Below are 14,280 nucleotides of genomic sequence, written 5' to 3'. Positions count from 1 at the left end.
ATGACCACAATGCCATGAAAATAAGAACTTAACGTAAACAAAAATTTTGTTTCTATAAAGAAAAAGTTTTTCAGCATCAGGTTATAAGTGCACCTTTACTAAGAAAAAGAATCTAGGGCTGGAAGACGGCTCAACCTGCTGCAGAAAGTCAGGCGCCCAGGGCCTCAGTAAGACTGCACGTGGGAAGGGTGTGACTATTCTGTGTCCATAGTAAGACAAATGGCAAAGACAGGAACCTGAAAGCTCCCAGGCCAGGCTGCCTGGGTACAAGTGGCAAAGAACAGGAGACCCTGTCCCAAGGTCAAAGGCAAGAATTGACACCCGTGGTTGTCCTGTGACCACCACATACATACACACGCAGTGTGGCATGTGCACACCCACACTCATAGGAATACACACACACACTTATATCCAGAAGCACACTGGTGTATATATACACAAAAGAACATACACATGCACACACACACATACATACACACATGTATATACCACATATACACATCATACATGCAGAAAAACTTTCTAGAAAGAAAAAATGAGGGGCTGGAGAGATGGCCCAGTGGTTAAGAGCACTGGCTGCTCTTCCAGAGAACCCAGAAATTCCCACTATCCAGAAGGCAGCTCACAACTGTCTATAACTCCAGTTCCAGGGAATCTGGCATCCTCATACACACACAGGTAGGCAAAACACCAATGCCCACAAAATACAAATAAATCTTGTTTTAGAAAGGAAAGGAAGAAAAAATGTATGCTTTATCCCTCCTTAATTATGCACTGCTTTAACTTTACAACGAAGAAATCCATAAAAGGATATAAGCCACCTGTCAAACGTGATGCCTAGAATATTCTTGCTCATTAAGTGAACAAAAACTCTTTCTGTTTAAGACCTATCACATGAGGAGGAGGGAAAGATAAGCCTTAGGTTTCTAATTAAACACTATCTAGGTCAGCGTATTTAATTCTGTAACATATATGAGTGGGTGAAACTCCAATTTACAGCTATCGGAAGCCAAAATAGCACCTTCGAGCATGAGGACGGGCAACCAAACTCAAAACACACTTGCTGGATTCTTCTCACTCCACTGCGGTGAGAGGCTCAACAAGAAATTAGCCGGCAGCATTAAACTGTGGAAACACTGCCTCTGCTTGAAGACGCAGGTAACTATGACGGTTATTTTCAAAATAGCTCCTCTGTTGCCATAACAACAGCGGTGCCTCAGCTGAGGCTAGCAATCAGCATGGTGCCTCCTCCTCCTCAGTTGCTTCTTAAATACGAATGCTCCTTTCTGCACCAGTATGTCAACTGCTGAACTTCAGTCTGACCCCCATCAAACACCATCTTAACCTCCATGAGCTGGGAACTCATTTGAGGTATGCTTCATTTTCTAAGACACAGCCCCAAGGCCAGGAAGCCCCTGTTTATAGAGACGTGATCTTAAAATGCATGAACTACCGTCCTCAGCTGACTTCCCTTCCGAAGCACCCCACGTCTTCCTTTCTCAAATGTCCCATCAAGGGATTTAGGGCTGATTGGCAGAAAACTGATAAACAGAGAGCCTGATACCAAAATGTTCCCCAAGTCAGGAGCTCTTGCCTATCTTCCCCGTGAGTCAGACTACAGAAAGATGAAGCCTGTTGCGGTGTGCACTCAGAGAGGTGATGACCTGAAGAACAATACCCCTTTCTTCTGAAGCACGTCCCGTTCCCGCTTCATCTCACGGGCTGTTCAAGCTCTTGAGTAAGATCGCAACATCCAGAAAGAAGCCAGACAGAAAACACCACAGTATGATCTGCCTGACCCTGACTGCTGAGGTCACCCCCAAAACACACACTGCCTTGCTAAGAATGACCTGCTAGCTTTGTGTCAGCCCGGAGCCCAGGATGGAAGCACATGGAACTGGAAAAGCAGAGGATGACCTCTGCCCACCACTGCTCCCCTTCAGCCAAACACCCTAATTGCCGTTATGGTTACCTGCTAACGGTTGAAAAGCTGATGTGGAGCTGGCATTTTCTACTGCCAACCAAGTATAAAATATCTATGAATCCGGAGACAGCGCCCAGACCCTGAGGGGTGATGGCTATTTCCCAGCCACAGCTACAAGGCTGAGTCCAGGGTCTAGTGCATGCCAGGCCCTCAATAAATGCGTGTTGAAAGACTAAAGTAATGGACAATATTTTTAATGGATTACCACACAGGAACTAAATGGGCTTTTGGTTTTTCTTAACCCGTAACAAGATTCTAAGTATTATAAGTAACCCCCTCTAGGACAGCATCCACTCCATCCTAGAACAGACTATATGCAGAGAAATCCTAGGTCTGCTGCCCTGGTTTGTGATTCCAGTAGAAATCTGGGGAAGATATATGGTTATTCATGCCTGACATTTTATCAGATTCTAAGGCAGCATTGTTTATAGTCTCCCATTCAACTCTCATCTTTAAATGAAAGGGGGTAGAGGAGGAGAACAGCAGGACCCGAGCCTTCTGGTGGCACCACACAATCACATCATACATTTACCGCAGAGTAACACGGCTTCAAGACCAGAGTGAGTCTGGAACTGCCCAAGTCTGGCCAAGCCAAACAGCATAACCGTCACATGACAAGACTTTATAGCTTCAGTCTTTAAGACAGAGGTGGTCCCCATCCTTCTGTGTCCCTCCAACCCGAAAACACTGTACATAGTGACACCCAAGTCTGTTCTTGTTGTGGTGGTGGGGACTCCACCAATTCTCCAACAGTGGAGGCAAATTATATAAAGGATCATGTTTGTTTCCTTTGGAAGGATGTTCGGATGAAAATGAAAACTTCTGGTGCCATTATTACCTATCAGGGAAGATGGTATAGAAATTCTTTGTGGGGGCTAGAGAGATGGCTCAGCGGTTAAGAGTACTTACAATTTACAGTGGACTCAGGTTTTGTTCCCAGCACCCACATCAGGCATGTTCACACCACCAAATGACATATAACTCTAGTTCCTGGAGATCTGACTCCCTCTGGCCTAGGTTTTGTTCCCAGCACCCACATCAGGCATGTTCACACCACCAAATGACATATAACTCTAGTTCCTGGAGATCTGACTCCCTCTGGCCTCTATAGGCACCTGCATTCTTGTGATGCATATAAACTCATGCAGGCATGTGCATGCACACACGTACGTGTGCGCACACACACACACACACAGAGAAAGACACCAAGTTTAATTAACTTGAAAGTCCCTCTTGATTCTCAGAAGCTTTTTTATTTCCAACAGGAAATACTTAAAGCACACCATCTTACACTCATCTGTCTATCAGAGCTACATGATTGGATTAGAATTTACTCGCTACCTCCACAACATCATATTCTTGCTGTAACACTCAAGAGCTGTAGCAAGCATTCATCAAATCTCATGCCACATTTTACCAAAGGGGCTAATATGAAACTCAAGTTAGACACTCATTTTCACCACACTGGAAGAGGGGAAAACTCCCAAATGTCCCCCTATATTTTGGGATTCTTTTCCCCTCCATTGGCTGATCACACAGACTGATGGTAGCTGGTGAAATAGTCCTACTTCATGCCAATGTCATTCAAAAGCTAGCCATAGTTAAGGTTGCAAAGAAAACACATTTACCTAGCTCTACTTTTTTCAAAATCATAATGTTAGAGAAGATAATGAGCAATCTCAGGGTTGGGGAGATTGGTAAAGTGTTTGCCGTGCACACCTGGGACCCAAGTTCAGCTCTCCTGCATCCAGGCAAAAAGCTAGGCATGGCAGTACACTCCTATAATCCTAGAGTCAAAGATGCAAACATGCAAAAAATCCTGGGTCTTGCTGGCTAGCCAGTCTAGCCAATCAGTGACAACCTACCACAAAAAAATAAAGTAGGAGACAATTGAGAAAAGTACCCAACATTGACTTCTGTCCTCCACACAAATGCACATCCATATATATGAGTACACACACACACACACAAAGATGTATACAAACACACAAACGCACACACACTATACATATAGCCACCAACTCCAATTCTACTGTGAGTGACTCACAACAACAACAAAGAGATCGTTATTTTTGTACTTTTGGGTTTACACCTCTATGGTGCAAAAGGAATAATTAGCACAAAGGTGAAGACAAAAAAAAAGATGACATGGTACAAGAAGTAGAGCAATAAAAGGCGACTTGATAACACAACAGGCCATCACAGCAGCTCTCACGCATCTCACACAGATAACATCATGCCCACACTTAACCCCAAAGCTCAGAGCTGTGACAAATGCGTCTGAGCACACAAGGGCTTTGATGCCTCACAGATGCACACTTACGTTTTCTGTGGTTCCAGTAATCACATGCAATCCGTCATAGGTAGATTTGATGTACATGCCCTAGAGGGAGTCACCAACATATCAACTCATTATTCCAGCATTCACAGAGAGCTGCAGTGACACACAGACTTTCAAAGCAGTCGCTTTGGAACATTGGGTGCTTTTTTAGGCTTTCAAAACACCAGGAAACTCAATCCAAAGGGCATCAAGAGGGAGAACTGAACTACTGAACAGCAGCAGAAGAGATCAGATGGACCATCTCTTTGATATTATAATGTGAATACTGGGCACACAGGATTCTGCCACAACTCTAGGGTGGAGGAATTTTCTCAGGCCTGCTCAGGGAGCCAAGCATTTCAAATAAGGGCTCCTCTTATGACCATTGCTTTTTCCCAGGGAAACAATGCAGTTGGCTCCATCGGGTACCAGTGGTACACATGGGATGACTTATGAGAGCCTATTGTAATGCAGAACAGGCTTGCAGAGGATGCATGTGAACACCACAGACAGCAAATCAGTACCTGCCATTGGTCTGTCCTAGGGAAAGCCAAAGATTGGGCGAATAAATACGTTCTCCAAAAGGATACCTTTAGGCACACTTGGGCAAAATACCACATTGCTAGATAAATATCTCTACAGCTTGATAGCCAAAACTCAATGTTCTTATTAAACTATTACAAGATGAGGAGAGACAGAAAAAAAGGGGGCAGACAGAACCAAAGAGTAGTTTTACCTGATTATCTACACTGAACTTGTCCTGCTCTGCAACCGATACCACTGCAAGAACAATCTCAACAAATCCTAAAACCCTCACGGTTCCCAGCATACTCTCAAGAGCTTCAAACCAGAGTCACTGTGCCTCTGTCCTACAGGACTGTCCATCTCTCCCCCAGCCACCACGATGGTAACTATGGGCATCTCAGCCCACTCAGAACATGGATCTGATTCAACCTTGACTACAAGCAATTCAACCCAGGAATTCCTCCTACTTTCGACTTGAGCTAATCCACCCTTTACTTTAGAACCAAGCAAGAGTGTACTTATAACCACTGAGAATTTGGGCTTGTTGAGAGTCTTTTTTTTTCTTTCCTATTTTAAAAGACTGTCTTAATATCCCTCGTAACAATGACTCCAACTTTCTTCTTTATGTCCGTCACCGTCAGGGTCACTAGCATCAGTAGCTAGAGCCTCCCGCTGTGCTCTCAGCACTGGGCACTTGGCATCATTGTCTAGGGTCATTGGCTCAGCAGGCCTACAAGAAAGCCCACATGGAAGTTCTGACTCGAAGGCCCTCAGCTAGCCAATGAGCCTGATGGGCTTCTGCAGCTCTGCAAATTAATCCCATGCGAGAAGTCACCTGCAGGCAACATGAGAGCTTGCTATCGTATATATCACACGGGATGAAAGAAACGTTTCTGAAATTTTCTCAGGAGTCATTTCCTTCACCAGCCTCCTCCCACCATGGCAAGTGCTAACAGAGACTTCCAGAATAGGTGCTATTTTGTTCCCAGAGACCATCTCTCCTTTGTGGAAATGTTTTAAATTTCCTTGCATTGCTAAGCCCTAAAAATAAATCTGTTAAGATGGGAGGGCAGAGTTTTTTAATTGTATTTAATTTTATACTTGAATGATTAATTATCTTAACAGAGTTTAAGACAGCAAGTCCCTAACATATAATATAATATAATATAATATAATATAATATAATGTTATATCTCCACTACTCAGCATTATAGTGAGAACAGTAAGACACAGTTTAATGCTTTAAAAACCAAGAGACTTTTTACCAGGCCTTCCCCAGGTCTAACGTTGGGTAAGTGAACTTCCTCCAGGCACGCACACTGGCTCATGACAGGATCCGTGGTAGAGCGCATTATTTTCTCACAGATGCCATTTAAAACCTTGACCTGGAATTGAGGGAGTTCAATCATTAACCAGGTTTATCTCAAGCTGATTTTTAGAAAAACACACCTCACACATAATCTCTGGCTCTGGTCAGCCCCCGCTATGATAATCCTGCTCAGTGAACGCCTGGCATTGGGACTCTGTGTCTACAGCCTGTGGGAATGCTGCTAAGGTTCCCACTTTCTAAAATGCATGGCTTTATAATCATTCCTTTATGACCACTGTAAAATACTAGGCAGGAAGAAACCCCTTTGGCAGCCACGGAGAAGTCCTCGGCCACCTAAGAGCTCATTAGTGGAAGGCCACACACGCTCTCTTATATACCAACATTGACAAGGGAGAACATGGTAATCTCACTCTAAATCAATCGGGTTTTGTTGCTGTAATTGTCATTTGCTTTATTTTTAATAAACTTCAGTTTTGCAAAGTTCCGGGAGGGAAATCAAGCAACAAACGCATTGAATTTCCACAGACTTCCTCTCTCCGTGCCAGCTTTCCCCAATATTAACATCCTATATATAGTGTTGTTTAGTTTTGAAGCTGATGAACCAATATTTAAATCCATAATGTTAAGCAGTATTCACTTTTTCAGCCTATGTCCTAAAGGCTTTGACAAACATTTAATGTTTCGAATCTATTATTAAAGCATTTGATTGGGGATTTCATCACCAGTGTCTGCGTGCTCAACACAATCCATTTCACCCTCCCTCGCCCTGGACTCCTGGCCACCATGAACTTTTCACTGTCTCCATGGCCTTGCTTTCTCTAGAAGACCAACCAGCTGGAATTATAATACGCAGTCCTTTATTACCGGCTTATTTCTATTAACAATATACATTTAGATTTTTCTCTATTTCTTTTCTCAATTTGATAGCTCATTTCTTTTACTGTTAGGTAATATCCTATGCTATGAATATTGCCTATTTGTTTATCTATCCACCTATAAAAAAGACAGCTTGTCACCTTCCATTTGGGGGCAATTAGGAATGAAGCTGTTATAAACATTACATGCAATTCAGGGCAGATTTTTGTTGACACTAAGTTCACAGTTCCTTCGGGTAAACACCCAGCAGTGCAGCTGGTAGATCACACAGTTAGAATACGCTTAGTTTTGTAACTGCCAAATTGTCCGCCAAATTTTTCCAATTCTTTGTCCCTCTGAGCAACAAGTGACCATGTTCCATATAGTTGTCAACATTTGCTGTTGTCAGTTCTGGATTTTAGCTAACTCTAGTAAGCATGTAGCGGTGTGCCCTGGTTGCAGTCTATAGTCCCTTAATCACAGACGACCATGTTCCGTGTGCTTATCTGTCCTCTCCGTGTCTCCTTTGGGCGAAGTGCTTCTTCAGACCTGTTTTTAGCTGGATCATTTCCTTATTACCAAGTTTTAAGACTTGGTTTGAATACTTTGATTCTATGTCCTTTAAAACGTTTTTTAAATATGCTCCCTCCACCTGTGGCTTGGCACCTCACTGTCTTCCCAGTGAATCTCACAGAAGCAAGTTTCTGATTTTAATAAAATCCACTATTACTTTTTCTCTGACAGACTCTCCTTTGGTTTTCTAAGAACTCCTCTGAGCACCAGATCGCCTAGATTTCCCCATACCATCTCAGTTCTATAACTTCCTATTTCCCATCATTAGTCCCATGGTCTCAATGACCCCTCCTGTCACTCTTCCGATGCAGGAGAGTACCCCCCAGGGAGTGGTCTTCCTGCAGAGGCCATGGGTTATGCACATAGTTCTCACAATCAGAGCATCTACCCTTCCAAAATCAAATGAGCAAAGGCATCCTGAAATTCCAAAGGCTGACTTCTCTTTCCAAGGTGGAGAATCCATGAGGTGGTACTTTTTCACATTCCTCTAGCTTTGTTTAGCTCCCCTATTTATGGAAAATATATTTATAGCCGTTTCATTGCCAAATTCCTCAACCCAACAGGAGGAGAGTTTTTATCAAAAGGGCACAGGCTGCTTGTGTCAAAAGGAGGAAGCGATGCTGAATCCTTCCAGAATGCTCTTTACCCGGCCACAGAACATATCCTGCCCGCATCGTAAAGTTTCTGCCAAGGTAGTTTCCTAAATCGAAATAGTTCTTAAATGAACTATGCGAATCGCTCTCACCCTAAGGAGCTGCTGCACACCTGTGTCCCAATAAACTGTCGAGAAGAAAAAACAACAGCAAAATCAAACAGAAACAGAGACCCCAGTATAGCCAACGGGCACAGGAATTTTCTTAAGCAGTGGTCTTATTAAACAACCTTGACTCTCCCATCTAAACTAACAGATTCAAATCCCCAGAGCCAGTATTTCAAAGTTCATCTTGACATAATTAGCCAGTGCATGTAATTAATATGATTCCTGTTGCCTTTAGAAAATGAATTGTACAGTAACGTTTAGAAAAATACACTTACCACATTTAAAACTTTATCCTCCATTTCTGCTACGAGGCAATCCTAAAGAAGAGAATAAGAAAAATAGGTATAAGAATGAAAAGCTTTAAAAAGAAATTGGTTTAACACAACTAGTCCCAATGTCACAATACAGAGAATAGGGAGGTGGGGTACTCAGCCTCACTGATGTATCTATAACACAACCCCTACATCTAGGGCTCAAGGGAAAACCAGAACAAGGGGGCAGAAAGATCTTAAGCCACTGTCATGACCAGGATGCCTGCGGCTGAACAGTGTCTTCTAGTCATGGCAGGAAAGTAGCACCCGTGAATCTTCATAGTATGGCTGTCTAAACAAGACCTATATCATGACAGCACCAACTGACAGGACAGCATGGAAGAGAGAGGAAATGTCACTCTGGCCTAGGAGGAGAGTCACGGGAGATCAGCAGTGGAGGGAAGACCCATTTCCTCCAGGGATGAGCCAATCCCAGGGGCCTCCCCTAGAAACATGTGCACATGTGCAGTGCTAAAGGGGTACAGTGGTGTGTATGTGTGTGTGTCTGTGTGTGGTGTGTGTGTCTGTGTGTGTGTGTTGTGTCTCTATGTGTCTGTGTGTGGTGTGTAACGACAACTTTGTCTCATTTATTTGGGATAAAGTAGGAGAGACATGGGAGGGGCTGGAGGGGGTAGAAGGAGAGATGAAAATCAATGTCAATACAGTATTCAAGTAAGAAATTATAAGAAGATGTTTAAATCAAATTAAAAATAAATAAATCCTTTTTAAAAGAAACATTGGCTTAGATCTTTCTAGAAGTCACAAGGCCCAGGGTTCTAGTCCTGTTACCAAACTACATTTTAAAATCCACCTATTCTGGGAATGCAAGCTGGTACAACCCCTTTGGATGTCAGTGTGGCGATTTCTCAGAAAATTAGGGAACAACCTTCCTCAAGACCCAGAAATACCACTTTGGGGTATATATCTAAAGGATGCTTAATCATACCACAAGGACATGTGTTCAACTACGTTTACAGCAGCATTGTTTATCATAACCAGAACCTGGAAACAACCTAAATGACCCTCGACCAAAGAATGGATAAGGAAAATGTGGCACATTTACACAATGGAGTACTACACAGCAGAAAAAACTGACATCTTGAACTTTGCGGGAAAATGGATGGAGCTAGAAAACATTATTTTGAGTGAGGTAACCCAGACACAGAAAGACAATTATCACATGTACTCAGTCATAGCTAGTTTGTAAACATAATGCAAAGAAAGCCAGCCTACAAACCACAATTTCAGAAAACTTAGACAACAATGCGGACACTAAGACAGGCTTACATGGATCTAATCTACATGGGAAGTAGAAAAAGACAAGATCTCCTGAGTAAATTGGGGGCATGGGGACCTTGGGGGAAGGTTGAAGGGAGGAGGGGAGAGGCAAGGGGGGAGAGCAGAAAAAAATGTAGAGCTCAATAAAAATCAACTAAAAAAGAAAAAAATCTACATTCTGTCCAGTCTGAAGAGTAATGGCAAACACGACAGTCCTAGCTATGGTTCCCAGTGTGACCCCAGGCTCAGCTAGCTGTGGGCCAACAAGCCAGCCACCGTTAGCCCAAGTCCTGCCTATAAGAATAACTTTCAAATAAGGCCTTGGATCAACTCAGCCACAAAAGTTTATCTTAGGCATCAGTGAGACTAAATCACATACTTCAGACCTTAGAAGATGAAAAAAGTTTAACAAAACGTTCATTAACACACTGCCAAAAGAGCAGTCTTGAGGTATGCTATTGATGGCATTAAATAAAGGGCTGGAATGCGAGGCATTATTTTCTCAGCCAAAGAACAAAAGACCTGGAATACTGTGCCAGCAGGGTTAGCCGACTAGAGGAGTCACCATTGTCCTCTTTCCCCAGAAGCCACAAAAGTGAAACCAACAACATGAGACTCCCACAGGTGGCCTTCTAGAAGCATCTGCACTGGGGGTTCAACCAGACCACAAGGTGAATGAGAGGAAATCAGAAAAAAACAGGTTCTTCTTTGTTAATTTTTAAAATTAGATGTATTCATTTTATTATATGTGTGAGTGGTTTTGCCTGCATGTATGTGTGCGCCATGCATGTCCTTGGTGCCCTTGGGGACCAGAAGAGGTCGCTAAATCCCCTGGAACTGGAGTAGTGGATGCTTGTGAACCAAGAGGATGCTGGGAAAAACAGGCACTCTTAAATGTTACATCACCTCTCGACCCAGAGACCTACCTGGTTTCTTTAGAGTTCATTTTGCGCTACTGAGTACAACCCCACACTGAGCCAATCTTGAAAAAATGGTTAAAATATCAATCAGATCTGAATTTTCATGTAACGGTTTTCAGTTAGGCTGAAAGATCATGTTTACTAGGTCAGTTTTCTCGACTATTAGTAGTGAGGACGGCTACCAGTTTTTATCCTATATGATTTCAGAATCAGGATTTCCTTGTCTTCTTAAAACTTTAAAATTTTCTCCACCAGATAAAAATAGAAGTAGCAATAACAGCTATTTTACTCCTCCCAAAATTAATGCCGAATCTCAAGGAAAAAACCTAGCGGGGGAAAAAAATTAAGAAACTTGGAAATACATTTCCCCCCAAGTGTGACTCTAGTACAAACCTAGGCTACATGAGCAACTGTGTAAACATGAGTAACTGCAGCTAAGAAGTGTGTTTTTCTACCTGCACTTCATGAACAGGAACTAAACCATCTATTTCCACAACAGGTCATCGACTTTTACTACAGAGAGCTGCTACAGACAGCAACTTGGAAACTGCTCGCTCCCATGGTCTTAGGGTGGAATATAACTAAGAATCTAAGAAAGACGGTCTCAGTCTTCCTTGGAGACTGCCTCCTCATCAGAAGGCCACTCCTACTACACCAGGCTGAGGTGTGATCTATTGGTTCCTGATATTTGATTCTCTAGAATCCACCAATACAAACGGGATTCCTGTCATGGAGACTGACTAATGGGTAAAAGTTAGAATCCCCAGTCATCCAGTCCAGTGTGTGAACGGACTCACGCGTTACCTTCCACCCAGTGCAAGGTGGCTCCCCACACCCATTCCTCCCTGCCCCAAAAGGAAACAGCTGCAGGCAGGACTTCGTCATATTATCTGGCATGGTAGCAAGGGGAAGGAAGAAAACGTTACTGAACAAGTCACCCCCTCATGAGTCACACACTGAAGCTGAGCTAGATGACAGCCCCTGGTCACCTGGGTGAGCAGTAAGGACCACCCAGGGCAGCCAGCAGCTTGTCCCCAGTGGGTCTCCTCTGCCTCCTGTCCTCATTCTACCTCCTGAGGAACGAAGCAGCCTTGGACAGCCTGCTAAACCTCTCAGCCTCTCTTTCCTGCTCAGTAAAATAAGATAGCAAGTCCGCACCCAGACACTTGTTGGGAACTCAGTGTGACCACGGGGCTCAAGCGTGAGGACACACATGACATGCAATTCCCACTCAATAAGGGTGTCTCTGTCTTCTCCATCCCACTCCCTTGGGCTCAAGTTCCGTTCCACTGTTCTGGTTCCCAGCACTGCCTCTTCTTTCTTGCACCATTACGCTCTAAGTCTTCAAGCCGTTCAAAGGTCTCACCCAGCTGAAAATGCGGATCCCAACCCCTTCCTGCCTCTGCTTCCTTCATCCCATCCTATCCCCCAATGCTGGACAGGAGGTCTAGTCCCTGTGATTGGCGTGGGCCACAGCAGAAACTCACAGCCTGGCTGCAACTGTGCGCGTTCACCACTGCAAGGTGGGATGCACACGCTGAGAAAAAGCAGAGAGGACGCCAGCTCGCAGGACATGCAAGGGAGGGCAAGGGAGAGCAGTTGTGTCTCGGTAGACGGGGCAGGGATGGCGACTCCGGTGAGGCATGCTCCTGTCTCTGAGGAGGAAGCTACAGCCCTAGTCCTTCAAGTCCCCACTTCAAAGGAAAAGAGAGCATGTAGAAGGAGCTGCGGGCTGCATTCCTGCCGCCCAGCTCCCGGCCACCTGGCTAGCTTATGCCCCAAAATAACAACACACAAACTGTATTCCTTAGATGTGATAAAAGATAAAATAGATATAAATATTGTAACTGTAATTCTTGCTTGTTAACTGTTTTGTTATATGAAATTTTACTATGTTGGGCTGGAGAGATGGCTCAGAGGTTAAGACCATTGCCTGCTCTTCCAAAGGTCCTGAGTTCAATTCCCAGCAACCACATGGTGGCTCACAACCATCTGTAATGGGGTCTGGTGCCCTCTTCTGGCCTGCAGCTGTACACACAGACAGAATATTGTACACATAATAAATAAATAAATAAATATATAAATTTAAAAAAAAGAAATTTTACTATGTTAAAATTCAAGCCTTCTTTTTTTGTTTAAACAGAAAAAGGGGAAATGATGTAGGAGGATCTTCTGTTTTGTGTTGATTTCATTGGTTAATAAAGAAACTGCCTTGGCCATTTGATAGGCCAGCCCTTAGGTGGGTGAAGTAGACAGAACAGATTGCTGGGAGGAAGAGAGAAGTGAGGCAGTCTCCATGCCACTCCTCTCTGGGTCAGACGCCATGAAGCCAGCCACCAGGTCAGACATGCTGAATCTTTCCCCGTAAGCCACTACCTTGTGGTGCTATACAGATTATTAGAAATAGGTTAATCAAAATATGAGAGTTAGCCAAGAAGAGGCTAGAACTAATGGGCCAGGCAGTGTTTAAATGAATACAGTTTGTGTGTTGTTATTTCGGGTGTAAAGCTAGCCGAATGGGAGCCGGTCAGGACGAAAAGCAGACCTGCTCGCCTCATCACTACAGAAGGACCAAAGGAGAAAGAGGGCGCAGCTTCTGAAATGATTCATCTTGTAGCTGCCATTACACTGCACTGGAAAGGACACCAAATGCATTCCCCAAGCTGGCTGCTCTGGGGTGTGTGTGTATGTGGTGTCCATTCATATGAACATATACATATTTGTGTGTATATACATATTCTTATGTATATATATACATATTCACATGTATAAACATATTCTTACGTGTGTGTATATGTATAGTCATTCCTTTATATACACATATGAATGAATTGTCAAAGACCAAACTCAAAGTTATGAAAATGTGTTCAAATTAAAATTCTTTTAAGTTCCAGAAAATGAAGGCAGCATATCATATATATCTCCCTAATTCTCCTTAAATTATCAAGTCTGATTCTAAGAAACAATATTTCCCAAAAAATATCCAAAAATCAAGACATTTATATTCCCGCCTGAGTATACTTTCTGAGGCAGTGCTGTGATTTCTGTATCATACAGGCAGATGGCATTTTTTAAATACCTCATATTTTGTTTGAGAGTCTAGCTCAGTACACTTGCTGTGTGAGCAATGTCTCTGTGCATGAAGAAGCCATACCTTCTACTCCTAGCACCACACACAAACAGAAAACCCACATTCATTCAAACTGTTATATCTAATTTTTGTATGTGTGCAATCATATATATGACTTCTGTAAATAAACCCCCACATATTCTCTTTCCCTCTTTCCTTCCCTCCCACCCTTTCTTTCTTTGCTTAGTTCCCTACACTCTCTGTCTACTCCTTTCCCTGCCAGGAAAAAAACAATTTCTCTCTCTCTAACTAGCAGCTATATTTATGTCTTCCTTTACCTAGTTTACGAACATC

At 43.3% G+C, this 14,280-nt stretch overlaps 1 protein-coding gene across 1 annotated transcript in view; it reads right to left on the bottom strand.

Moving 5' to 3' along the window:
- The window catches only part of Cnksr3 (CNKSR family member 3), an 88,755-nt gene that overhangs the window by 15,842 nt on the left and 58,633 nt on the right, over nt 1-14,280 (bottom strand). Inside the window, exons 5-7 of the mRNA XM_038339172.1 lie at nt 8,623-8,664; nt 6,095-6,214; nt 4,308-4,367 (exon numbers count right to left, since the gene is read on the bottom strand). Of these exons, the coding sequence (XP_038195100.1) occupies nt 4,308-4,367; nt 6,095-6,214; nt 8,623-8,664 (222 nt within the window). The remainder of the gene's footprint in view (nt 1-4,307; nt 4,368-6,094; nt 6,215-8,622; nt 8,665-14,280) is intronic.

Source organism: Arvicola amphibius, chromosome 8 (assembly GCF_903992535.2).
Source record: "Arvicola amphibius chromosome 8, mArvAmp1.2, whole genome shotgun sequence".
Taxonomy (NCBI): Eukaryota; Metazoa; Chordata; class Mammalia; order Rodentia; family Cricetidae; genus Arvicola; species Arvicola amphibius.
Note: the sequence above shows the minus strand (reverse complement) of the source record. Positions and strands in the feature narration are given on the sequence as shown.